Source organism: Diorhabda sublineata, chromosome 1 (assembly GCF_026230105.1).
Source record: "Diorhabda sublineata isolate icDioSubl1.1 chromosome 1, icDioSubl1.1, whole genome shotgun sequence".
Lineage (NCBI taxonomy): Eukaryota > Metazoa > Arthropoda > Insecta > Coleoptera > Chrysomelidae > Diorhabda > Diorhabda sublineata.
In genome coordinates this window covers 3332834-3358956 of record NC_079474.1, presented here as the reverse complement: position 1 = coordinate 3358956, position 26123 = coordinate 3332834, and the positions used below count along the sequence as shown (strand labels likewise).

The 26123-nt window shown below is 29.6% G+C and overlaps 3 protein-coding genes across 5 annotated transcripts in view; 1 reads left to right on the top strand and 2 right to left on the bottom strand.

Moving 5' to 3' along the window:
* Positions 1-2936: 2936 nt before the first annotated feature.
* Positions 2937-13956, top strand: LOC130449428 (zinc finger protein ztf-16). Of its 3 annotated transcripts, none has more exons than XM_056787247.1 (8): positions 2967-3051; positions 3109-3238; positions 4380-4681; positions 4737-5110; positions 5162-5444; positions 7865-8126; positions 8850-9062; positions 9135-13956. In XM_056787247.1, exons 3-8 carry the CDS (start codon positions 4436-4438, stop codon positions 9359-9361), a joined length of 1605 nt encoding a protein of 534 aa, XP_056643225.1. In that variant the 5' UTR covers positions 2967-3051; positions 3109-3238; positions 4380-4435; the 3' UTR covers positions 9362-13956. The 3 variants fall into 3 exon arrangements, with proteins under 3 accessions (XP_056643234.1, XP_056643225.1, XP_056643216.1); XM_056787238.1 differs by having other exon boundaries at positions 3109-3516; XM_056787256.1 differs by lacking the exon at positions 3109-3238 and having other exon boundaries at positions 2937-3051.
* Positions 13957-18996: 5040 nt separating this feature from the next.
* LOC130452362 (transient receptor potential-gamma protein) overlaps positions 18997-26123 on the bottom strand; it is a 70722-nt gene continuing 63595 nt past the window's right edge. Inside the window, exons 15-18 of the mRNA XM_056791571.1 lie at positions 23319-23592; positions 23073-23261; positions 19746-19947; positions 18997-19670 (exon numbers count right to left, since the gene is read on the bottom strand). Of these exons, the coding sequence (XP_056647549.1) occupies positions 19305-19670; positions 19746-19947; positions 23073-23261; positions 23319-23592 (1031 nt within the window). The 3' untranslated portion in view covers positions 18997-19304. The remainder of the gene's footprint in view (positions 19671-19745; positions 19948-23072; positions 23262-23318; positions 23593-26123) is intronic.
* LOC130452361 (THAP domain-containing protein 1-like) lies at positions 21657-22754 on the bottom strand. The gene is made up of 2 exons (XM_056791570.1): positions 21901-22754; positions 21657-21765 (listed from the first exon to the last, which is right to left on the bottom strand). The coding sequence occupies exons 1-2, from the start codon at positions 22157-22159 to the stop codon at positions 21674-21676; spliced, it is 351 nt and encodes a 116-aa protein (XP_056647548.1). The 5' UTR covers positions 22160-22754; the 3' UTR covers positions 21657-21673.

The following is a 26123-nucleotide window of genomic DNA, read 5'->3' as shown; positions in this document are numbered from 1 at the left end:
AAAATATACATAACAAACGTCAGAAATGAAATGTAAACACGTATAGGTACCAGAAATACAGGCCCAACAACTTTTCCCAGCGTAGCAATTCAAAATTTGATTTCATCAATTTTAAAAATAACACAGCAAACAAAATTCACATAACCTCAAAATACGGTAATATCAAATTTAACTTTTAATGCATTCAATTATTAATGATATCGTTGTCTCTTTTCACGGTTACTACCACCAATTCCAAGAAACTATTACGTATGTCTTGTAGTTGGTCTTATTAAGAAGACAATCGATTTTATATGTTGTTATGTTTGAAAGAAGAAGATAGTATATGGTAAATATGTGTTAGATAAATCGTGATTAAAGGCCATACTTTTTTCTGTAAAACTATTCGTTAATTTTATAAACTCTAGTACATAACCTCAAATTCGAAAATCCTGTGGCAATTTGGGCCAGCTCTGCCCTTTCGAAATGATATTCACTTTCCAAAAACAATACCACGTCAAATTATATATACATTAATCTCGAATAACGTCACTAACGACTTATAATTTTCGTTTTGTTTACTTTAGAATGATAATTTAAAAACGTTTTATTTTTGAATAGTCTTTCGTACAAAAATAAATATCACCACCAGCTGTATGTCTAAATGTAAACATATGTATATATATATTTTAGTCCCATCATCAAAATTTGTTTCTAATGCCAAATATTTCGAGATTTGACTTTGCCAAATGGTCGAGTGGGAGTTCATTCATGCCCGTTGACTTAATGTTTTGATTTCAATTAAAAAAAAATCATTAAGACTTCGCCGGCGATTTCATCGTTTTGGATAACTCGAAATAGAATTTAATTTAATCGAAGAAACCTCGAGAAATTTATCGAAAGTTTACGACTATTTAGATACATAACTAAATCCATATATATTTGGCATTTTAAAACTAATTTATCCCATCTAAAACTTTTATATACTACGCCTTTTTTTCTCTGTATTCATAATGTCATTTTAATGGTTTCTATTTAGTACTTAGTATCAAACAATGTAAATATTTAATAATATAATAAAAGAATCCCATTAACAATAAGAAAATCCTTCTTTCAATTCATTACGTTTTAACACGTTGCCAAATAATCACCTAAATATACACCTTCCTTTTTATATTATCAATTTTAACCTGTCCGCCCAGCCTCCTGTGGTGAGGAAACAAAAGAAATCCCTTTTTCGACCCTAAGAATGAAATTTATTTTACCTCTAGACGCCAACGTGTATATCAAGTGAATTAAATAAAGAAAAGTTAACAGGCAACACACTTTACTGGACCAGCTCGATTCAAAATGTTAAAGTCAACTTGAATCCCAATCCCGTATAGAGGTGGACGTAAATGTTTGAAAAACGTTACGTCTTTCTACTTAACACAGTTTGACGTAAATCGTAAATAACTTATGATAAATAGAATTTAATTAGAACGTAAGTAGGTGGTTTCGGAATCTTACTTTTTTGAAGGATTTATATATATTTAAAACAGGACGTACGATGAAAAGGGGAAACATAAAAAACCACTTAATAACTTCTTGATTCACGGCTTATTCTTGTACTTCAATCGTACCAAGTTAATTAATAATCATTTTGAACGATTTCTTTGTAATCCAATGATTGTTTAAGCATTTTTTGAAATTGGTAAACATGTCAAGTTCACAATTGAATTTTAGACATCCGGGTAAATTCGTTACCGTAAATTAGTCCCGTCCACCTTTATAAAATATCTGCAGTAATTCGACAGGGTCGCATTTACAATTTCTGTTAACACATACAAAAATGTTGGTGAAATTCGAATGTCAGATTTTATTGTTTAGATAATATTTTATTACTAGTAATTCGGCACGAAGGGGAACTTTTATTTATAAATAATGTTTTAAAATTGAAATTTACCTCATAAGAAGTTTTATACGTTGATAATTAATATACAGAGTGTTGCGGCACTGCAAAAAATTTTTTGTGATAAGTCGTTTCTGAGTTATAAGGATTCAAAGTTGCGAAATCAGAACTTATATTTAAATATATTTTCTTAATTATTCATTCGAACATTTTGAATTTTTAATAGATGATTACGTATGTCCGTAACTTTTACGGGGACAACCTGTACAATCTAAAGATAGCAGAAATGGATTTTTTAATCGATATCTTAACAAAAAGGTACTCTTTGTTTAACACGATAAAATTTATGGTTTAGAAGATAAGTAGATTTTTAGGTCCTTGTACACATCAAGGAAACCGTTTGCCATAAAGAGACATTCTGAAGAAAATTATCATAGATTGTAATTATTTATTGAAAATTCACATAATTTTCATTAATGGGTAAATAAAAATCCTCACGGCAAACAAATAAAAGAAATTTATAAAAACCGCAAAAATGTATTGTAATATTATTGATGATTAAACTCATACTGTAATGCCAACAAATAATTATTTAGGTAACAAGTGTCAAAAGTAGCCGATTTCGACGAATGTGAATGTTGACGACAATCGCATGAGCCGAAGAAAGACCTTTACACACGAATTGCATACAATATTTTTCTCTACTACCAAAAATTTTAGAAGTTTAATAGTAATTTTAAAAGTACACGCACTCCCGAATATTTTGCATCAAACCACGGAACACCCTGTATTATATTTTGTATTTTAGAAAATTGAATTTTCTTTAAAAACCTTGTAAAAATAATTTGCTTGTATCGAAATTATAATAATTAAGTATGTAGTTCTTCAACCTATCACATTATACCCTTTTATTAAGAAAAAAACGGGAAGATCTATTTAAATATTTTTAATCAATTACCAAGTATACTAAATAGAAATTAAAGTTTCAAGTCTCTTTTTATTTAGTTATAAATAATATTCCCGACGTCGTTTAGTGTCGGTCCGTCTCTGTCCGACCAACATTCCCACTTCCTCGGCAGGTCAAACCTGGAATGGATGAAAAGCGGTCAACACAGTGTACAGGTGTTTTTAAATGTTGCTTTATTTTATGGTGTGGTGAATATTAACAAACATATAACTACGTAAGTCAGCTTTTTTCATCAATTTTATAGGTCAAATTAGTTATACAAAGTTTGCAGGTTATGTATACTATCGACGATAGTTTAAAATTTGTTGATATGTAGTGCATAAAATGTGGAATGAGTGCAGTGGCAGTGAGCGAGTACTTACTGGGACTCGGGCCTCGTTCCCAAATATAACGTTACTTTTGTAAGTAGTACTGTCGACGTGTTCTTTTGGATAGTACGGTACTCGCAACATACTTTTCATTTTCGCGATTTTCTCACAATATCTACGTTCAATTTATGTTACGATATTTGTTTTTGGTATTGTTATTATTTTCGTGATGTAACAGTACCGTAAATCGTAATTTGCTTAAGAGTCGAACACTTTGCGATTTCTACTGATTTTGCAATTATAGTAACCTATTTTTTTCGGATGGTCATTGCCCTTGATGTGTTCTACTAATCAGGTTATTGTATCAAGTTGTAAGTGTAATTTTCTATTATTTTTTTTAACGAAATTGTTCTGGTTATTTATTTTTTTCATAATGTGATATGGACGTATGTCTTATCTAAGATTAATATTTTGTTTGGGTTCTGCCAGGGTCGGCTCTCATTTCTTTCATCGGGGTAGTTTTAAAATATTTTTATTTGTAATATAAGATAATTATTGACCATTTCTCTAATATTATCAATTCCTCATTACCGAACAATCGAAAATTTCCAGTAATTATTGGTTTTGTTTTGTAAATATTCCTTTTTCTAAAAATTTTAATAATCAGACGCTAATTTCCTATAAAATAATTTGAAAATTTTATTTACCAATAGAATTTTGAAAAAAAAAACAGATTTATACACTCGTAATCATGAAGTTCGTTCTGTGTACAGTGTTTTCCAATGTTTATATCAAACAGTTTGTTATAATGATTTAAAAATTGAATATTTATGTTGTTGGTTTTGATGGGGACTATAAAATGATTCCCCAAACAATTTCATAATTCAACCACAAATAATCTTAATCTGCATGGTTAATAGGTTGGTTTGGGAAATTTATTATATCCGTTGCTCTAATTTTAAGATTCATTCGTAAAACAAAAAGTTAAAAGATAACTGGACTCAGTTAATCATAAATAATATCTAATTTTAATAATTCCTTACATTTATCTTATGAATATTCATTTAATTACCTATAATTTAAACGTTTTCAATCCGAAGTTAGTTTTCTTCATGTTTTTAACAAGATTTTGTAAAATTAAATAAGACAGAGGCAATCTATGACTCTTGTTGTGATGGACTCTATTTAGCTATCAAATTCCCCTTTTTTAATTTTGTTCTAATAACAATTTTAGGGGTTGATGGAATCACAAGCTCAAGCAAAAGTTAAAAATACCCTTATACGGTGATCATGGCTAACACTGCTGCTGAGAATGAGGCAGATTCAGGCAGTGGTGTAGTGACGACACACGTAACACCCAAAGAAGAAGATGCAGATCAAAACGAAGCCGATCGATTAGTTACTGGTTCTAATATAAATTACGATACCACAGAAATATTCAAATGTATTAAATGTGATTTCGAGGCCAATACGCAAGTACAATTGACATTACACGTTACAAAAGTTCATACTACCAACGAAGCCTCTGCAATGGAAGTAAGAAATTGATTCATTTATTAATAATTTTTAATCTAAAATGAATTATTTCCAGGTAGAAAATAATAATCCCCCTCCAGATAGGGCGCATCGAAAAATGTTCGAATGCGACGTCTGCAATATGAAATTTTCCAATGGGGCGAATATGCGACGCCACAAAATGCGCCACACCGGAGTCAAACCGTACGAATGTAGAGTATGCCAGAAGAGATTCTTCCGAAAAGACCATCTCGCTGAACACTTTACCACGCACACCAAAACTTTGCCGTACCATTGCCCCATCTGTAACAGGGGTTTCCAGAGACAGATAGCTATGAGAGCCCATTTTCAAAACGAGCACGTCGGCCAACACGATTTGGTTAAATCGTGTCCTTTATGCAGCTATAGAGCTGGTTCCATGAAAAGCCTCAGGATACATTTTTTCAACAGGTGAGTTTTTCTCGTTTTCTGTGGTAATATAATTAATTTGAATAATTTCAGACACGGTATTGATCTCGATAATCCCGGCCCTGCTGGTTCTCAAGCTTCCCTGATAGCTGCCGCTGCTCAACAGGGTTTCGCTATGGACGGAACTCTAAATTCTCTGAGTCAATTCACTGGAAGTTTATCAGTGAGCGTGACGGGGGGCGCTAATTATAGTGATTCCGGGGATTCTACAGGAGCCCGTTCGACCGATAATGCCACGCCGCCGATGCATTTTTTGACGCCTCACGTGGAGATTTCCATGACTGATGCTCCTGTGCCTGTTTTTTCACCATCCCCGGTAAGTTAACTTTTATATTTTTTATATCACGGTTTTAGAGAAAAATATTAATTTTTTTTACATATTTTACTTTATATTTACTAATCATTACTGTAGTGCAATTAATTTAATTCATATTGATTAAATTAATCCTGAACTGTCATTGAATCGAATTTTCTGGATGCTTTCCGGACAAGATTCTCGAAATTTCTAGAAAAAGTCACTAGGTGACGTAAAAAAAGGGCAGAGTAGGACTGGCGAATACTGACGACTTTAAACTTTATTTAATATTTTTTGTAAGAATTTGTGTGTTGATATATTATCTTGACTTTAGGTCTCTTTCAATTGAAATTTCGTTTAAAAGCTCAAATCATGACGTTTTCACCTATTGAGGTATTTTTTTGTATGTATCATGTACACCGCTACCCAAATAATATATTGTGTCACCTTTTGTGCTGTATTTACAGCCGATCTATTAATTCCATTCCTGTAAGATTTTAGACTGTCGGATGGCTGTAGCTGAAAGAGATCTCCTTCTATTTCATACATTCCCAGGTGTCGTGCTCTGGAGCCCCATAGTGACTCACACTTTAAAAGAACGTAGATATAGAGAGAACAGAATTTGCATCCTGCATTTTCTGCTAAATCTTCCAATATTATACAAAGGCCATTGTAGTCTTCTATATATTCTCAACAGGTGTCTTCATTTTATTACATATCTCAAACCATACTGACTTTGAAGAATTGGTTGTTCCAATTTTAATAGGACAACCTTCATATAACATTAATGAACAATACGCAAAAATAACCTTAATATTAATTTTATTAATCAACGCGTATAAAAAGTTTTTTATGATTGTTAAAATTATTCAATATCAAATTTTTGTAAACAAATTTCAACTGCAGAAGTTTACTTTTCTTGTTTCCTTAATATTCGTATTTTTTTGAAATTATCAATCTTATATCTGATTTTAATATTTTGCTTTTTTTATTCAGCAGTTAATATTAATATATCCAATAATCTTTAATCTTTTATTAAATTGGAAGCAAAAACTTACCCCTTCTAAAGAAATTTGGATCCTATTTTAAACCTACAAAGAAAATCATCATATTCTATCTTAATAATTTACCAAACAAGATTTTACCATTATTTTTCTAAAATTATCAAAAGTATTTGATGTCTTTTAACTTTTTAAATAATTTTATATAACCTATGTTTTTGAATGATCCCTCTTACTTCGTGCCGTTTATGTTTTATTCTCATTGTTCTCCTAGCAATGATGCCAACTGAATCTTTTTTGCAAACCTTTGCTAAAATCCCCTGAATTTAGTTAAAAATACCCTAACATTTGATGAAATTCTCGTGTGACGCCATAAAACATATTGGTAACATTCATTAGTTGTTTTATCACAATAAAGTAGTTTGAAGGTATTTTCCCCGGTAATATGTTGTCGATTTTAGTTATTAAAAGTAATATTAATTATAACAATTACTGCGTTTCACGTTGTTTTTGGAAAATGGAATTTGAGATATTTTATTGAACGTATAAAAGTGAGTATATAATGTTTATTCTAATTTAAATGGTTAAAATAACAAACAAAGTGAGGTTATGAAGTGAAAATATGTTCAATTTTTGCAATGATAATAAAAACATACAAATAATAGCAGCATAAATAATGAAATATGAACTTAACACTAAGTTTTTAGAAAAAAAATTCTTAATTGCTTTACGTAACATCATTTTCATTTACATTCATCTTAATATATCAGTTTTTGGATATCAGACCCGTTAAAAACAGATTAATTTTCATAATATGGTAACATTCTTGGAACTAAAATAATATATTTTTACCAAAATAATAAAAACCGCAATGTTTATAAAAAAATTTACTGAATTAATGCGTACTTGTACTGGAGAAAACCTATTCAAAAAAGGGCAGTAGCAATCAAAATTTATAAAAAATAAGTGTATCTATTCAACCATAACAATATTTATTGAGTTTATCTAGTATATACAAACAGTTTAAAACAAATGTACTAAATTTGTTTGCTGTTCTTCAACTCCTTTTTGACATCTTTCACAGGTTTATTTAAAATATTTTGTTTATATAAGGACAACTGGATACCTGATAATGGCTGATAATATCAGTTTTTTTATCTTCCTTATAAATTGTTTTTACTTATTGGTATAGTTCTGAGCAGACTTTACTGCAAAATTTAACATTTGAAATACTTTCAGGACTAATAAACATTCTCTTGTTTTTTTGTTTTGAGTATTTTGGCTTCAAAGTACATTTATGAATATTAGAGCTATTTTACACTTGTTCTTTCATAACTGTTATATTTTTCGTTTTTTACATATTTATTATCTTTTTTGTATTGTAACAGTATAATTTATACTGTAAATATGCTACAGAATATATTTAAAAAATAAATGTAGGGAGATCAACAAAATTCGAATCAACCTGGCCAAAGCAGTGATCCTCAAAGAGTGAACGGGGATTGTCCAAATTCCCCTCAATCTGCAGATTCTAATTCCAATGCTCCATCTAGCAGTCATATCCAACCAAACAGCTTAAGAATCGACCAAGAAACCAGCATCACCCCATCCATATCATTGATTCCCATAAAACAAGAACCGACAGAAGAATATGAAGGAGCTAAAAGAAATGGACCTGTTAATTTAAGCACTTCACCTTCAGGTATTTATTATATAAAAGTTTATTATTTATATCTTGTATATTTATTTAAACCCACTGAAAAAATAGGTGAATGAAGTTTGTAGGTCATTTTCTGTTATAATCGTTAAGCAATTTCTACAATTTTATTAAAAGATTGTATTTTGTATCCTCAGGAACTTAACTGGTTATGCTGGAGCTTTCTTCATTCTGTTGGATTTTAATACAGTCTTTTTTTAAAGGTTTTATCACTTGTAATGTAAAATAAATGTCTTGGTCAGGATTTTCTTCAAATAAGTGCAATTTTTTCCTTTTCAATCGTTCGTGGTTTATTACAGAAAGAAGCAAATAACTTTCAACGTAAAGGGGTTTATTTGATCTATATTGTAAAATATTTATGGTTTATTCCATGATTACATGGTTTCTTTCATCTTTTTTTCAATAAAGTTAAAAAAAGTTCAATAGTAGTCTAGGAAACAAGCAATGAGTTCTAAAATAACATCACACCATAAGAAACAAGGCATTATTTTTTTTCTATAGTTATTTGTAATTATCTTTCATTCAGGTGTAGATTACACCATCCAACAGGATCAGAAGCCTTAGTTAAGTCAATAAAGATACAAATCATTGTATTTTTAAGTAAAATTTTATAAATTTTGTTTTGAGATGTGCCGGAAACTAAATTATTTATCTTATAATCAAATATTTTATAATTTTTGTTTATATAAGTTATATTTATATGAACAGGTAGCATACAGATGCAGTCAGCAACGTCTAGTAGCTTAAGTTCATTAATCAAAGTATCTCCGTTGAAGAGTCTGTTAAGAGACGATCTCAAAAGAAAAATAATATCAAGAAATGGTTCGAGCAGTAGAGGCAGGTCAACAGCTTCCCCCGGAGCTAATTCCGAATCGCCAAATGATCCAGCAACCACTACTAATGGTACTATTACTTCCACAGGTACCTACTGATATTAATAATTTTTTATTCACCCCTTGAATCCATATCGATGACTTTTAATTGATTTTTCAGGTTTAGAACAACCTTCGGATTCTTCTTTATGGACTCGGATGAGTAAAAGAGCGTTGAACGGTCTTCAATGTATCTTTTGCGGTATAGGATTCCCAGATCAAACTCTCTATTTTCTACATAAGGGATGTCATTCTGACGCGAACCCTTGGAAATGCAACATATGTGGGGAACAGTGTTCCAATGTGTACGAATTCAATTCTCATTTGTTAAGTAAAAGCCACCAATAGCGTACGGTGATTCCGTAGGTTACTGGAATATATTATTTTTGTTTTGTTGAACTATTTTGTACAGGAAGTTGTACTATTGGACCTATTTTTTTGATAGGAATTGTTTTAAATAATTTCCATGATGATTTTATAGGAAGGAATTTGAAATTTTCGTTTTTTTTTTGGTATTTTATTTGTATTTTGGAAGAATTCGTTGAATATGGTATAAAGTGGAAAAAGATGAGACGAGGAATAACGTCATATCTCAAAAAAGTTGTATTATAACCTATAAGAAGTAATATCTCTAATTGTTATTCCTTTAATTTTTATACTGTCGGTTAGGTTTTGTTTTTTTCTATTTTCTAGTATATATCTTCTCTTTTAGGGATTAGAAATTATTTTTTGTCTTTAGTGAACCATATTTTTGAAAATTTATCAAATTAACAACAAAATTTTTGTTTTTGTGTTCTTATATCGTTGAATTTAAACTCTTTATAGAAAGAAAACCTCAAAAACTTCTCATTTCATGTGGGAAATTTAAGTATCTTTGAAATACGAGGGTGAGTTGATGGTTTAAATTCTGTTTTCGGAAAATTCACAATATCACAAAGAAATTCTTCCATTTTGCTATAACTTTTTACCGTATATAGAAAAATTTTTTGGAATGATTCTATTTTCAATGGAAATTGATGTATATTTGAAATACGAGGGTGTTTTGATGACTTAAATTCTGTTTTCTCTCTTTAGTTCACAAAATTGTTGAAAATTTACAAAATTATCAAAAAAATTTCCATTTTTCGTTCCTATATAGTTGAATTTAAACTTTTTTTAGGAGAAAACCTCTAAAACTTTTCAGTTTTTGAGGGAAATTTAAATATTTGTGAAATACAAAAGTGAGTTGATAGTTTAAATTCTGTTTTTGGAAAATCTACAATAACATGAAGAAATTCTTCCATTTTATATCCTTATTGATATAACTTTCCTCTGTATATTGAAAAAACCCTTGGAATTATTCTATTTTCGATGGAAATTGAAGTATATTTGAAATACGAGGGTGTTTTGATGGTTTCAATTCTGGTTTTCTGTTTTTAGTTCACAAAATTGTTGAAACTTTACAAAATCAACAAAAAAATCTCAGTTTTTGTTCCTATATCGTTGAAAATAAGTTTCATACATAAGAAAGTCCTTGAAACTATTTAGGAAATTTGAGTATCTGTGAAATACGAGGGTGAGTTTATGGTTTTGAATATTTTCTGTCTTTGATGGAACATATTTTTAAAAATTTATATAATCAATAAAAAATTTCCTCCGTTTCTTTTTATGCCCTTATATCTAAATATAATATACAAGAAAATCTTTGGAAATTGCTTGTTTTAGATTGATATTCATGTATATGTGTAATAAGAGTGATTTTGATGGTTTCGATAGTGATAGACCATATTTTTGAAAATCAAAAACAAAATTTTTGTTTTCTTCCCTATATCGTTGAAACTAATCTCCATATACAAAAAAATCTCAAAATTATTCAGTTTTTAATGGAAATTTTTGTGAAATACGAGGGTGTGTTGATAGTTTAACCACTGATCTGTCTCCTAAGTGGACCACATATTCAACAAGAAATTTTCTCTTTTTGCACCTACATCGTTATATATAAACACCTTCTATAAGAAAATTACTCAACTATATATGTCAAAAATCAACTATCTATGAAATACGAGGGTATGTTGAAAGTTTATTAATTTTTCGTTATATTATTTATTCAAAATACCTTAAAATTTAAAACAAATCACATTAACGTGTTTCTAATTTTCACGAGGTGCTTAAGTGTAATGAACATTGTTTTTTAATAATCTTTTTCCACATTATACCAAAAAAAATTTACATATCAATAATGAGTAATAAAAAAAACGACTTAGTGCCTACGCCGAGGCCTTACCTAACTCAACCTGATAATTGCTCTAATTATCCGTCCATTGTTAAACAAATTGTTATTAATAATATAAATCCTATTTACAAAAATTTTCCTAAAACGTGTTAAATTCCTCCCACGTCTAAAAACTCATCGATTAAGAGACTTTACACTTTTATCAAGTCCGGGACAAACTGTATATAAGTTTAATCGATTTTTTTTGTATGATATGCTCAATATTTATACTCGAAATATGGCGTGGGGGGAGGGGGTAGATATTTTGTTATTTTTGAATTTTTTAGATAACGCAGTTTCGAAAATTGTGTATCGGTCTTGTTTTTTGAAAAAAAAAAGTCATATTGAGCAAAAGTACCTGTGGAACAATGAAAATATGACTTCAAACATAAATATATAGGGATATTTTAGTCTTTAGTTTATCAATTTTTAATTATTCTATACTTATTTGCATTCCATTTATATTTTTCAAAAAAAATGTACAGTATTTATTTTAATTCGAGATATTTCAAAAAAAAAAATGTGCAATAACTAGGGACATTTTTTTTATTGATTTTATTTGTGGAAATAGACCGGGGTCGATAATTTTGTTACTAAAAAATGGAAAGGGGGGTCAATATTTAAGGGTGTAAAATGTTTTTTTTGTTTCCAGTAAAATTACAAGTCACATGAAAAAAAGTTAAAAGCAAAGTTGTAGGTAATGAAAAGATCTAAAATTTTTGTAATAACCTTTTCTTTACATAACAAAATTTGAGTAAAAAATTCAAAAAACAAAGTTTTTGTTCTTTTATTTTTTACAAAAATTATTTTTACGCACTAAAACTTCTGTTTTCACACTATTTTCACATAACCTCAAAATTTTTCACTTAAGTTTTGAGGTTATGTGAAAAAAGTGTGAAAACAAATGTTTTTACCAAATTTCGTGCAATAAAATTAATATTTGTAAGAAATGGAAATAAAAAACCAAAAACTTTTTTTTTGTAATTTTTCACTTACATTTTGAGGTTATGTGAAAAAAGTGGTAAAACAAAAGTTGTAGATCCTTTTATTACCCACATTATTGCAATTTAACTTTTTTCCATAAGGCTTGTAGTTTTGCCGGAAATCAAGATAAACTTTTTAAGCCTTAAAAACTCCCCCCATCCACTTCCCAACCTCAGATCACCCGTAAATTATTTTTTCTTTTATTTTTATTATATTCTCCTTATTTCCCAATGTGTTACATCTCACTATTATTTTTTTTCAATTTTTATCATTTTTAATTTTTTTTATTAGTACAATCCTATTGACTGCGCCACATATATAAACTAATTAAATGTATATAATATGTTGTTGATTTAAAAAAAATGTCTCGTTTACGTTAATAATGCAATATATACTGTGGGTCTAAAAAAGACTCAAAATTTTGATATTTACTAAATACGAATTATTTTATTTTATAAGAATTATGATGATTTATTGATCATTCATGGTATATATTGTTGCACGTTTCTTTATACTGATTTTTTGTATTGTTTTCTTTGGTGAATAGTTCCGGAAAACATGTATACAATGCGGGCGAGTTAAAATATTTATTTTCCGTATTTTGAAAATTTAATCACGAAAATTCTTTATGCTTTTTTCTTAATTTTGTTTTTCTCGGTATTTCGAAATGAATATGGGATCAAATCCTACCTAAGATCGAATCTTTTTTTGGTATTTTGAGGTTAATATGGACTCAAATCATATTAGAGCTCAATAATTAGTTGGAACCTCGTAATTGTGACTATTTTAGAAGATATAAAGGATTAGTGAAGGATAGGAAGACAAAATAATGTTCTGGAAGTATTTAGGAACAAATTGGAAATCTTCCGGATGAACTATATCGTTAACGAAGACCCAGAGGGTTGATAATCATACAATTTTTGTTGTTATGACCCCCTTTATACCGAAAATCCACGAATTATTGAAAATTTTTGTTGAATCCTGTTTGATTTACCATTTTCGAAATGTTACGAGGGTTATACCAAACGTTCTGGTGATGAAAATCATTTCTAGAGATTTTGTGTAGTGTTCTTTGTTTAACTGTTACAAATAACAAAATTATACAACGTGGACGGTTTAAAAGGATCTATTTTCACACTTAGGAACAAAATCATGAAAATTCTCGTTTATTTCCCCGCAACTTGGTTTTTCTTGGTCTTTTGACGTTAATAAAGTCTCAAATCACATCTAGAATCAAACTGGAGCCGCATTAGTAGTTACAACGTAGTAATGGTAACTATTCTAGATTATATAAACGAGTTGTGAAGAATAAAAAGATAAAAGAACGTTCTGGAAGTATTAGGGAACAAATTGGAAATCTTCCAGATGACTATAATTAATAACTGAAAACCATAGAGTTAATAAACATACAATGATTGCTTCATTGTTCCTTTTCATACTAAAAAGTCGCCAACGACAGGAATTTAAGTGATTTATTTTCAAAATATTGCCAGGGTTATTCCAAATGATCAATTTGAAATTTTTTATAAGTTTAATTTACTTTCATTATGAATATTGTATACATAATTGTAATTTTAGGGAAACATATACATTCCTTCTATCTAGATGTGATTATGAAGAAATGTACCTATTTTATATTTATTTTTATTTATATATATATATATATATTGTAATATGTAAATCACAATTTGTTGTATTTTTCGGTGAGAGGGGTAAATAAAGTTGAAATTTTATTTTATAATTATTTCAATCATTTTTCCGATGATAGTCATCGCTCGACGAGGAATAAGGTAAGTGGAATGCGTTAATTAGAAAAAAAAATTAAATAAAAATTCCTTTATTCGAATCTACACTACAAACAGCAACCCTTAGAAAACTAAATGTATTTGTAGAAGTACATGCAGTAAATAGAAACGTCTCAATATATTTTTCCATCCATTTAATTATGTCAGAGTTTTTCCCGTATATTTAGTATTAACCTCGTATAGTATGACTACATAATACCCCCCTCCAAATTATTTTAAAGAAAAAAATTTATCAAATTTATTCACTACGTAGTTTTAATCGGATTCATATTTGAATAAAAGATACAGTTGAAGGTAAAATGCACGGTTTTTAGCATTGAATTTCATTAGAAATACTAGCATGGTTTCTCATATACCAAATATGTGTGCATGTTTCCTCTAGGCCCGTGAATTGCATCAGAAATGTACCCTTATTGTTATTTTTCTGTCATCACTACCAATATAGTAACTTTTTTAGTGATTTCTAGTGTTGTGATTGGGACATGAAAATTATATGAATTTATGTTGGCAAATCTGCTTTTTTTTACTTTGACTTTTGACATATTATTAAATGATTGTGTATATTGTAAACAAATGATATCCGTAGTGCTATTTCTTGAACTTCTATTATAGTTTTATTAAAATATAAACAGTTCCTATCAGAAAATGGACTCTAATATTATTTCAAGCACTAACAGATTTTCTATGCCCTGTAAACGAATGTTTCTATTGCTTCAATTATTATTTAGTTTCGGATTCTAAATTTTTTAGTCATTCAGGTTTCTTAAATCACTCTTACAAGTTAACAAACAGACTATAGTGGTAGTAAAGTGATGTGAAATGTAATATTAGATGGTTAGTGTTATTAGTGAAGTTGCTTTGTTCTCCATTCCTGTTTATTTCCATTATAATATAATGTACAAAGTGTCTCAAAAAAAAATTCCAACAGAATGAGTGAAAAATTACATGCACTTATAGTTAATAGAGATCTTGAAATGTGGAAAAATATATTAAGAATGTTTATATAACTGGTTAATATTCTTGATAATACTACGAATCTGCAAAATTTTCTTCATTAAAAGCGAAACAAACAGACTCAAAGAGAGATGTACGAAAATTCTAGAGAGGATGGAAGATGTGAGGAATTAGCACCAAGTAGAAACAATAATTCAGAATAGATAAAATTGGAAATAGTTGGGAAATGAGAAAATATTATTAAAATCTTCTTCTTTAATTAAAATTGGGCCAAGGAGAAGAAAAAAAATGATAAACAACAGCTACCAGGAATTGAAGATGAAAGAACGAGAAAAAAATATGATTTAGAACAAATGTTTTTGTTCCTTATAATTGCAGATGCGTATTTTTACAAAATGTATAGAATCTAGTTGCTGTAACACTTTTTTATCAAATGGTACAAGAACTTATTCATTTTGATTATGATGAAAAAGTTGAACAGATACTCAAATATCACTATTAAGGAAGCTGTTCCTAATATCCCCAATAAATTTCAATATAGATATTTAATGGAAACCTACCAAGCCACAAAATCAGAAAATCTATGAAAAAAATGGAAAATGAACAAAATTGAACAATTTCTTCTACTTATATATCGGTTTCTTTTCTTTTGTTCTTTCACTTTATTTATATTTATATGGGTTTCAGTTGTTCTTCTAGAAGATATTATAAAAACAGTTCTATTATTATCAAGTCTTACAAGTTACTTAATTTTCTATAATGGTGCTTTAATTTTCTTACAATTCTATTATAAAAGTAGATTCAGTGTTTCAACCAAACAAATCAAAACTTTTATAAATATAAAGACAAGACATAACCCAATAACACTCCAAATTTAACTAAGAGGTGATCTGGAAACAAACAGAAAGTTTTACAAGAAATTCAAGATGTTAAATATAATAAAAACAAAACCTAAAGAAGAGGTTGATGCTTTTAATCACATGTTTAGGAGATACCTTAATCTGAATAGAAAACTTAATGGAGAATATTTTGAAAAACAATATCCAATTATAAATATTTGCTTTTATTTGTCTCAAAACTTGGTAGCCTCGTTTATATTATTAAAAATATGAATTAGAGATGAAAACTTTTTATTGTAGATGCAGTTTTGACAAAATATTATGTAAATCACTAAATAATCCGAGTTTATAACATATAATTATATTTACGTCTAATTGAAACACTCAATCATGTTTGTTACTATATGAAAATTGAATTTTACTTAAAAACAGCGAATGGCGAACTAATTTTGACGTATATTCAGATAAAGTGCTTTTAAAGTGACATTATAAAGCATTTAGCTATGTTAACGTAATAGTTTTCAACTACACACGGTATATTGTTCGCTAGCTTTGTCAATTAAGGTCATTGTTTGGATATACATACTTTCTAAATTCTAAAACGTTCATATATTAGGCGTTAATAATATCTAAATCTGTAAAATTTTATATTGTCATTTAAAAATACTTTACCGTGTTATATTTGGTGCACCCCATATGGACGATTTTTAAGTAATGGCAAGGTATGCGTTATGTTGCTAGTGAAGTAAAATTTCATCAACTTTCCGTTGCACGACACTGTGTTAATTTCTATAATTCAGCTTTTTAGTAACAATTCTTTAAATATATAGTAGTAGCAGCGTTCTCCGTGTTTTGCAAAACTAAAAAGTCGAATCAATCAATTTTTCTATATTCCTATAGCATAAAGTCATAATTTGAGACTAATATTAAGTATCCAAACAAAATTATCTCGATTTATAGCTTTTTGAAATTTGCATGCGCATTTTTTTAGATACAGTGGTTGATATAACCTCAAATTATGACGTTAACACTAAATCTGCATGGCACAGTGACGTAATTTCAAATCTGCAGACCCAATTTAAAGTTGTAAATAAGAAATGGAACGATTTGAGATTGTGATTATTCGTACTGATATGGTCACAAATACAAAATTCTTACATTCAATATTTTGTAGCTTTTTGATAATTGTATAAAATAGTTATTCAAAATTTGCAGTTTTACATTGAGAGACAAATTCTGATAAGTACCTTTTAGAATCACAGAGTGATAATTTTTGATTTTAAAGACAATAAAATATTAATTTTTGATACAAATATTGTGAAAGGTAATATGAAGTAATAATTAATGACGATGATGTGGCCACCATCTATCGGTATCAATTGAAACCTGAATGTTTGTTCTTTTCCCGTTGAGTTCCAAGGTTGATATATAGATGGCGTCGTCACTTCTAGGAAAAAAGTTAGATCAACGTATATAAAAAATATATGGAAATAAATGAAATGTAAAGAGAATTAAACACTGTTTAAAGATTAGGAAAAAAATGATTTAGGAATTATATATTCTTTTGAATCATATTCGAAAAACTGAGAGAACTGACAAACATCTACTTTGAAACTTTACTAGCAAATTATGGGGGAAAGTTGGAATGTTCAGGATAACAATCAGTATGTTGACTTTTATACAATTGTGAATTTTGTCGATTGATTGAATGTATGAAATGGTTAACGTATTTCTAAATTTGATCACTTTGATCTATTTAAATTACAAATAATAATTTTTTTAAGCGTGTTTAGCCAAAACCCTTTCTATATACAATAACAAATAGTGGGTTTTTTAAATTACGAATATCTAGTATATCTATAGATAATATTACGAATCAAGTTGTGAAAAAATTATCCAAAATAGCGTTAACTTCTGTGATACTATAGGGTGGCGTAAAAAAAACGCAGAGATTTCAGTAGCATAATATTAAAGGAGGAGAGCTGTCAATGACCGCCCAACGAAACAATTTTGTAGAATAGATCGACTAGTTCAGTGTTGCCACTCGGTGAGGTTTTTGAGTAACTTAAATTGACCAGATTCAACGCAAGTTCGCCGAAAAACTCATATACATATCAAAGCACGATTTACTAGTTCAAAAAACACAAAATGGACAAATGAATTAGAGGTGTAATAGGCTAAAATATGCAGTCAATACGCAACAAGGTGGGTGTAGCCGTAGCGCCTTGAATCGATTGCCCCACTTTCTCCCACTTATTGTGACGATAAAAAGCCAGCCATTATCGTTGCATCGTTGGTACTTTTAAATCATTGTAAATACCATAAAAAGTCACCTCTAGTTTGATAAACGTCAAATTTCTGTTAAAAACATATATTCCCGTCATACTAATATTAATTTTATAATAAGTGGAGGTCATATATTTAAATTTGGTTCAATGTTTTCACACCATGATTTTACACTTATTTTAACAATTGGTTTTATTAAATTAATTTTTATTACATCTACAAACTAATGGTCTTTTTCGGGTACACATGGCGGATATATTTTTATATTAGAACGTCGAATATATTTTTCAAATCGTAAAATCAAAGAAAGGCACACCTTTGAAGACAATAAATAATTTTAATAAATCTTGCAATTAATAACTTGCTCGGCTGTACGTACGCCACTGTCTACCTCTGAAATCGAGATCTTGTTATTCAGAATTTCGATCTGTAATCGATGCCTTGTTGCCAAGATGTTGTGTTTGAGCGGTTTTTAAGGACAGTTCTGTCATTATATTGTTTGATTTGAAAATTGTCTTCCTAACAGTGATTTCAATGTTGCTAGACCGTTAAAAGATTCATATAATTATAGAATGAATATCAAAGATTACTATGAAGAGAAATGATAAACAGATGTTAGGTTCAAGGTTATGTCGATATAGGCGTAGCAACTTTTTTTAAATTTTTTATTCTTATCTAATTACAGATCCATTTTTGCCTTAAATCAAATAAATTATGATATTCAATAAAAATGATATGAAATTTTAACTATTTATAAATAAAATTTATAAAAAATAAATATAAATTGAATTAAATAATTGTCAAATAAGAATGAATAATTCTAAATTAATGTGAAAAAATTCGATTCAATAAAAATTCTATTTTTCTAGTTTTTACTTATATATTAGTGGAACGTATTTGTTTTTATTTTTAATATTATTATTTTTCAAGACATTTCATGACAATGCATCGATTTAAAACGTAAAAAATGTCCTAAAAGCTTTTTAAATGAATACAACCTTTCGCGAAAAGATGTTGCCACGTTTATAATAAATAAGTGAACTCGAAGAAACAATTCGGTCTACAATAAAGTTTAAAAACAATATATTTTGTTTAAAAGGAATATATGATATTTTACCATTATCATGAAATGATGTATTTCCATTTACCCGCTTAATTTATCTCACTACACACTACAACCACCCAGCCGAAGGTCCATTATGCCCGCTCAGCGGTATAACGCCGGATAATTTAGGATGACCGTGCGTCCCCGAAGAGATCCTGTTATACTCCTCATCCGGAGTTTGAGTCGAACCAGTAGGATTACTAGAAGAAGAGTTGAAGATCAGCGGTTCCCTCGATGTACCACTTGGTGGAATGGTGGGTCCTACTGTATTAACGCTTTCTTCTGTAGTGGATGGGGTTAGAGTGGACGGCACTGTTTCTGGGATTTCCATAGAGTCTTGTTGCGATTGAGTCTTTTCGTGGCGCGGGAGCAGTTGAACACCTTCCGGTACTCGAGTGGGAACGCTCGAAGCGCGTTTTAGGACCTGTTGGAACTATTCAGAAAAAGTATGATTAAAAAAAGGGTTTTTTTCTGTGAAGGGTGAGGGGGGAGGGTAAATTACACTTACTTTCTTCGGTGGCATTTTTCGATGGTGGTGGCTGTGTTCAGGTGGGTTTGCTGGAGGCACGATCGGACTAGAATTCCTCGACGCTGAAAATTTCTTCCTCTTCTTTTTTAAAAGCGCCAAACCTTGAGCGATACCGTGTAGTTCTCTTTCTGGCGGATCAGCCACATCCAAGCTTGGATTCGAATCCGACAGACTGACAGACCTTTGAAATAGAAACAAACATTTTCAAATTCATGTGGGTATTTCCAGTAGAAAATCCCATAACAAAATTTCCTCAGCATACTCTTTTCGGATATATCACCCATACTAAAATTCGAACTTTATAAATTCCGTGTAATAGCGAATATAGGTTAGGTTAGGTTATAGAGGGGTTAAATTAGCTGCTCTTATTTTATTTATTGCCATTTTTCGAGATTTAGTTTTGTGAAATAAAAATATTACTTAAAATTCCTGTTGATTGGAAGTCATTTAAACATAAATTTGAGACAAAATAATTAAAACTAAATTTTACTTGTTGAGGTGATAGTACATTATAGAAGCAATCACCCCATTAGTTTAGAAATACCCTGTATGTTTTTAATTGTGTATAGTAATAATTAGTATACATTTTTTTATTGTGTCAAAAAATGGTTAATTATATTTTCCTTCTATTGGGAATTCCCCTTTATGAAACATTTAAAGAAATAACAAAATATATTAATTTCCTTTCTTAATATTTGTCTTAAATAATGAAATCTCATTATATTCACGGTTTAAAAACTTTTCATTTCTTTGTAAACTTTTTGTAATGTTGGTTGCATACGTTACTATTTTCAATAGTCGATAAAATCGTCTGTTGTAAAATGATCATTCTCAATTATATATCAAAAAAACTTGCTTAAAGATATAAATAAGATTCTAATGAATTGAAATGGTATTTGAAATGAAATATATGGTAAATTTTGATAATCATTTTCGAACTAATACCCTGATAATTTTTATGTATAAGTTTTTAAGAATTTGAAGTCCTTCCTAATAATTCAGTAATGTTGGTTGCATACTATGCTTTTGCCTTTTACAGTCTATATTTTCAGAAGCGTTTGTTTGTTACAAAATGAATTATTTTCAACTTTATATCAAATAAAACGCGTTTAAAGGTATAAATAAGATTCTAATGATTTAAGAACGTTTTTAAAATAAAAGAAATAATAAATTTCACTGATTATGATCGAACTAATACATTCATAATTCTTAGGTACTAAACTATTGTGTACGAAGATGTTTTGTATTAAAGACATTAATGTAAATACAGGAATGTTCGTTTGTACCAAATTAGAACGTATTTGAAGTTATTAATGATATTTTATCTGAAACAAGTAAAAGCGAAAATTCTTCTGATGATATATCAACTTTGCTAACGTTTATGTACAAGTCTTTGTTAAAAATCTGTAATGCTGGTTGCCTACTACGATGTTTTGTATTAAATCGATGATATAAGTTCAGGAACGTTTGTTTGAACCAAATTAAAACGTATTTGAAGTTATTAATGTTTGATTATTAATTGTTTAAGATTGCATCTAAAATAAGTGAAATAGGAAAATTTTATTAACTATACACGATTTACTAAATGAGGGCGGCAAGTATAGGTGTGTAATATGAAACTTTCTAACCTTCAATGACGTTACTAATAACAACATTGCGTATATGGTCAAGAATAGTTCACCAATAGGATTGCTCAATAAACTGAATGTGTCTGCCATGTGCGTGCGAAAAATCGCCATACGTGACGTCACCTGCAGACCTCGACCTGTCTTAACTCTTTGTTGAGCTAGACTATTTGATGAGTTTAAAGGCCAATTTTAACAAAAATACAGTTATTTTTTTAAGTTTTATTCATTATTATGAATTAATATTAATTTAAAATCCAATTTCCAATTATTCAGTTAATTTTAAGTTCTACTAGCTTCACTTGTTGATTTTTTTGAATACAATCCCAAAGTAGGAACAGCGGTTTTTTTCAATATTTTTCGTAGTGGTAAACCTAAAATACATATACATACTATATATATTTATGAACAAATTGAGTTACTAAATTTCATTACCAAAATCATTTTGGGACAGTATAGACTTTGAAAGCTATAAACTATTACACTAAACAATTAAATAATTCACCAACCTAATAATTCATTCTGTAAGTCTCTTTCATAATCCTTTTCTGTGAAATGAACTGAGCAGATGTAGCTAGTATCAGGGTTAAATTTATCTTCCCGTTTGCATCGTAATATCCATTCTTTTCTCATAGTTTGGGAAACAAGATCTTTAGCTTTGGGAAACCGATGAAATATAAAATATTCATGTTCTTGCTGCCTTGTTTTATAGGTATTACCACAACCATACACAGCACAACGTGTACAGGCATTTTGATTTTTGGACATATACTACATGCACTAAAATCAAACAAACAAAGTTTCATTTAGCAAAAAAAAGTAAAATAAAAATCTAGATTAGTTGCTGGACAAATGCAAACCAACCGACCAAAAACGCTGTTATGATTCGCCCATTTTTTTAATTTTTTATTGTGGTGTATAAAGAATAGAAATTTAAATAAGCCAATTAAATTGTCATTTCTGCTCAGCTGGTTTTCTTTCAGCCAGTAACTGACTTGGATTTTAATTTTTATTTTGCTATTTAAATCCAGCTTTAATATAACAAAACATTTTTACCTACCCTTGAAAGTCTCACAAGATTATTTTGCCTTAAACAATAATATTGTCTTTGTTCACTATTCTCCACATATATAATACACACAAATAATAGTTTTTAAAACGTAGAACTAAGTAAAAAACGAATTTCCAACTCTTCAATCACTTGTACGACCTTTTCGAATTAACAAAAACACAAGCAATACCGCACAGCGTAAATGGTAAACAAGCCGTCGAGGTCTGCAGGTGACGTAAGCATCACTTGACCTTGGCTCAAGAATTGGCGTATGTACGTCTTATGGGATTGATCAATCCTATTGGTGAACTATTCTTGGTATATGGTTATAAATAAAATAATTTTTAAATGTATTGACAAGTGGCGTCGCAATATAAACAAGCAGTGCCGGACTAGGACGCTTAGTTCAGTTTAAATAAATAGTTTAACATTAATGAAATCGTTAAATAAAGAGTAGAATATGAACCAAAATATTTTAATCAAATTTATTTTAAGAAAAGTGAGAAGGAACAATAAAAATTTTAGCGGAGACTATGGAAAATTTGAAAAGTAGAAAAAAAACTTTGCAATAAATGATTTTGTTTCAAAATTTTTTCTTTATTGTTTTCAAATATGGAAAAATGTATTTACCTGTTATCGTCAGACGCAGGACTATTACTATGACTGTGAGAATGATTCGTACCGTTTTCCCTACAACTATTACACACCGAATCTTCGGAACGAGACCTCCCTATAAGTCTGGATACTTTTCCGGTTTTGGCCGCTTCTATAAGTGTACCCCAACGTCTTTTGTGCGAATGACTCCTCTTAAAATTCATCCTAGAAATTTTTTCTCTATAAAATAACCCAGAAAACACGTCGGACAAATTGTTTTACCTTTTATGGTGACCGTTTCCCTCGTTGATACTGCCTTGAGAAGACGATACCGCGCTACCGTGAAGGTGTAACTTCCTCGAATGCGGCGTGAAGATTCCCGATAAAGTAGAACCGAAAAAATCGTGATGGGAATCGCCGTGGTGATGCTGTTGTAAAGACGCTATGAATTCGGCGACGGGCGGTAAAGACGACGACGTCGTCGAAGGTTGGGGAGCTATATTGAAACCTTTCATAAGCCGGCGTTCTTTCTGTCTATTTTTCTTTCCGCCAGTACCTAAAGAGAAACTTGATTATATAATACATTTATATACGAGGGTTGCTTTTACAAAAAGTGAAACGAAAACGAAAAAAGTCGAAAAGACGAAAACCTAGGTATAAGAGAAGAAGTATTAAACAAGAATAGAAGGACTAAGCTCGAATTTCTGGAACCGTTGGTGATATTTGTACTGAACACACTATTTACACTACCACTACACTAATACTCACAACTACACTGAAAATAAAACAGTTTTATCTTCATTTTCTGAAGACGATAACTAAGTGTTTGTGTAGTGGTGGTGCAAACAGTGTGTTCAGTAAGAATATGAGGAGACTGATTGAATTCTGATTGATTTCCGTACAGAAGTAATTTTCACTTGGAAAATTCTAGCAAACCTCAAATCAAATTATTACGAAATCCATTAGAACATCGTTAACCGTTCGTTTCCCCCATTCCATTCTTCTTAAACCGATCTATGTGATTTTGAACATGTTTAGTACTTTAATACAATACTTCCGGACCCGATGAAATCCTGTAGAATAGGTAATAACATGATGACGAAAGCATATCTGTAGAAATCGATCTTCATCGCTTTACCCAAAGATAACTAAGCCAGAAGGGGCAATTACTCATCAGCCCAATGAGTCATACTTTAAAAATACTCTTGAAACAGATTACTCGACAGATTTTATGCCAAATGTGAACATAGTATTGACCAATTTGAATTTCGTAGCGGACTTGAGCCACACGAAGTCCTTTTCTGCACGAGGACACTACTACAAAAGAATAGTGAGATTCGAGAATATATCTAAATATGTTTTATTGACTTTGAAAAAGCGTTTGATCAAGTTAAACACACAAAACTTTTTTAACGTCTAAAATCACATAACTCAGACTCTATTGTTAAATTAAATTAAAATCAAACAGTAGTAGTCAGGCTATATGACAGTGTTAACAATGAAATACCAATAGAAAGCGGGGTAAGTTAGGGTAGACAAATTCCCTCAATAAAATGGTAATCCATCTACATCTGAGTGACCGATACCTAACCTAGAAAACTCTTAATATCCAAATAGCATACAATTACATTTAACCTCCCCAATATACCTGATTTTGGTAAAAACCAAAACCTTCTACCTGCTCTTTGTCCTATATTTATACAAACCCAGGGGAGGCGTTTAGGATCGTGGGGAAAGCGAGAGAGAAATACCCTCGACATTAAGATTATCGCCATCATTGAAGACTTGCGAATGTTGCTGGACATTGTGCGCGAGGCTGGTCGAAGATGGAGTATTTATATCAATAAAATGAAATGGATAACAAGATATATCGATTTCCTTACTTAATATTTGCTTTAAATAATGTAATTTCATTAGATCCACCGTTTAAAAACTTTTTATTTCTTTGTAAATTTTTTGTAATGTTGGTTGCATACTTTGCTACTCTCAAAAGTTTGTTACAAAATAAATAATTTTCAACTTTATATAAAAAAAACTTGTTTCAAGTTAAAAATAAGCTTCTAATGAATTAAAAAGGTATTTGAAATCAAATATATGGTGAATTTTAATAATCATTTTCGTACTGATACCGTGAAAATTTTTATGTATAAGTTTTTAATGATTTCAAGTCTTTCCTAAAATTTCAGTAATGTTGGTTGCATACTATGCTTTTGCCTTTTACAGTCTATATGTTCAGGAGCGTTTGTTTGTTACAAAATGAATTATTTTCAACTTTTATATCAAATAAAACGTGTTTAAAGATATAAATGAGATTCTAATGATTTAAGAACGTATTTAAAATAAAAGAAATAATAAATTTCACTGATTATAATCGAGCTAATACATTGATAATACTTAGGTATTCAACTATTTTCAAGTTCTACGTTAACATTCTGTAATGCGGGTTGTATACGAGGAAGTTTTGTATTAAAGACAATAATGTTAATACAGGAACGTTCGTTTGTATCAAATTAGAACGTATTTGAATTTATTAATGATATTTTATCTGAAACAAGTAAAAGCGAAAATTCCACTAATGATATACCAACTTTGCTAACGTTTACGTACAAGTCTTTGTTAAAAATCTGTAATGCTGGTTGCGTACGACGATGTTTTGTATTAAAATCGATGATATAAGTTCAGGAACGTTTGTTTGAACCAAATTAAAACGTATTTAAAGTTATTAATGTTTGATTATTAATTGTATAAAAATGCATCTAGAATAAGTAAAATAGGAAAATTTTATTAATTATACACGATTTAGTAAATGAGGACGTCAAGTAGAGATGTTTAATAAGACATTGTCTAATCTTCAATGACGTTAGTAATGACAGCATTGCATATATGGTTATGAATAAAATAATTTTTAAATGTATTGACAAGTGACGTCGCAATATAAACAAGCAGTGCCGGACTAGGACGCTCAGTCCAGTTTAAATAAATAGTTTAACATTAATTAAATCGTTAAATAAAGAGTAGAATATGAAGCAAAATATTTTAAATAAATTTATTTTAAGAAAAGTGAGAAAAAACTATGGAAATATTAGC

Bases quoted from the DNA above. Each gene is read 5' to 3' on its own strand.
- LOC130449428 (XM_056787256.1), top strand. From the start codon at position 4,436: ATGGCTAACACTGCTGCTGAGAATGAGGCAGATTCAGGCAGTGGTGTA. The intron at 4,682-4,736 runs GTAAGAAATTGA...AATTATTTCCAG, and splicing joins ACGAAGCCTCTGCAATGGAA to GTAGAAAATAATAATCCCCC. The intron at 5,111-5,161 runs GTGAGTTTTTCT...GAATAATTTCAG, and splicing joins AGGATACATTTTTTCAACAG to ACACGGTATTGATCTCGATA.
- LOC130452361 (XM_056791570.1), bottom strand. From the start codon at position 22,159: ATGTCCAAAAATCAAAATGCCTGTACACGTTGTGCTGTGTATGGTTGT. The intron at 21,766-21,900 runs GTTGGTGAATTA...TATGTATTTTAG, and splicing joins CTTACAGAATGAATTATTAG to GTTTACCACTACGAAAAATA.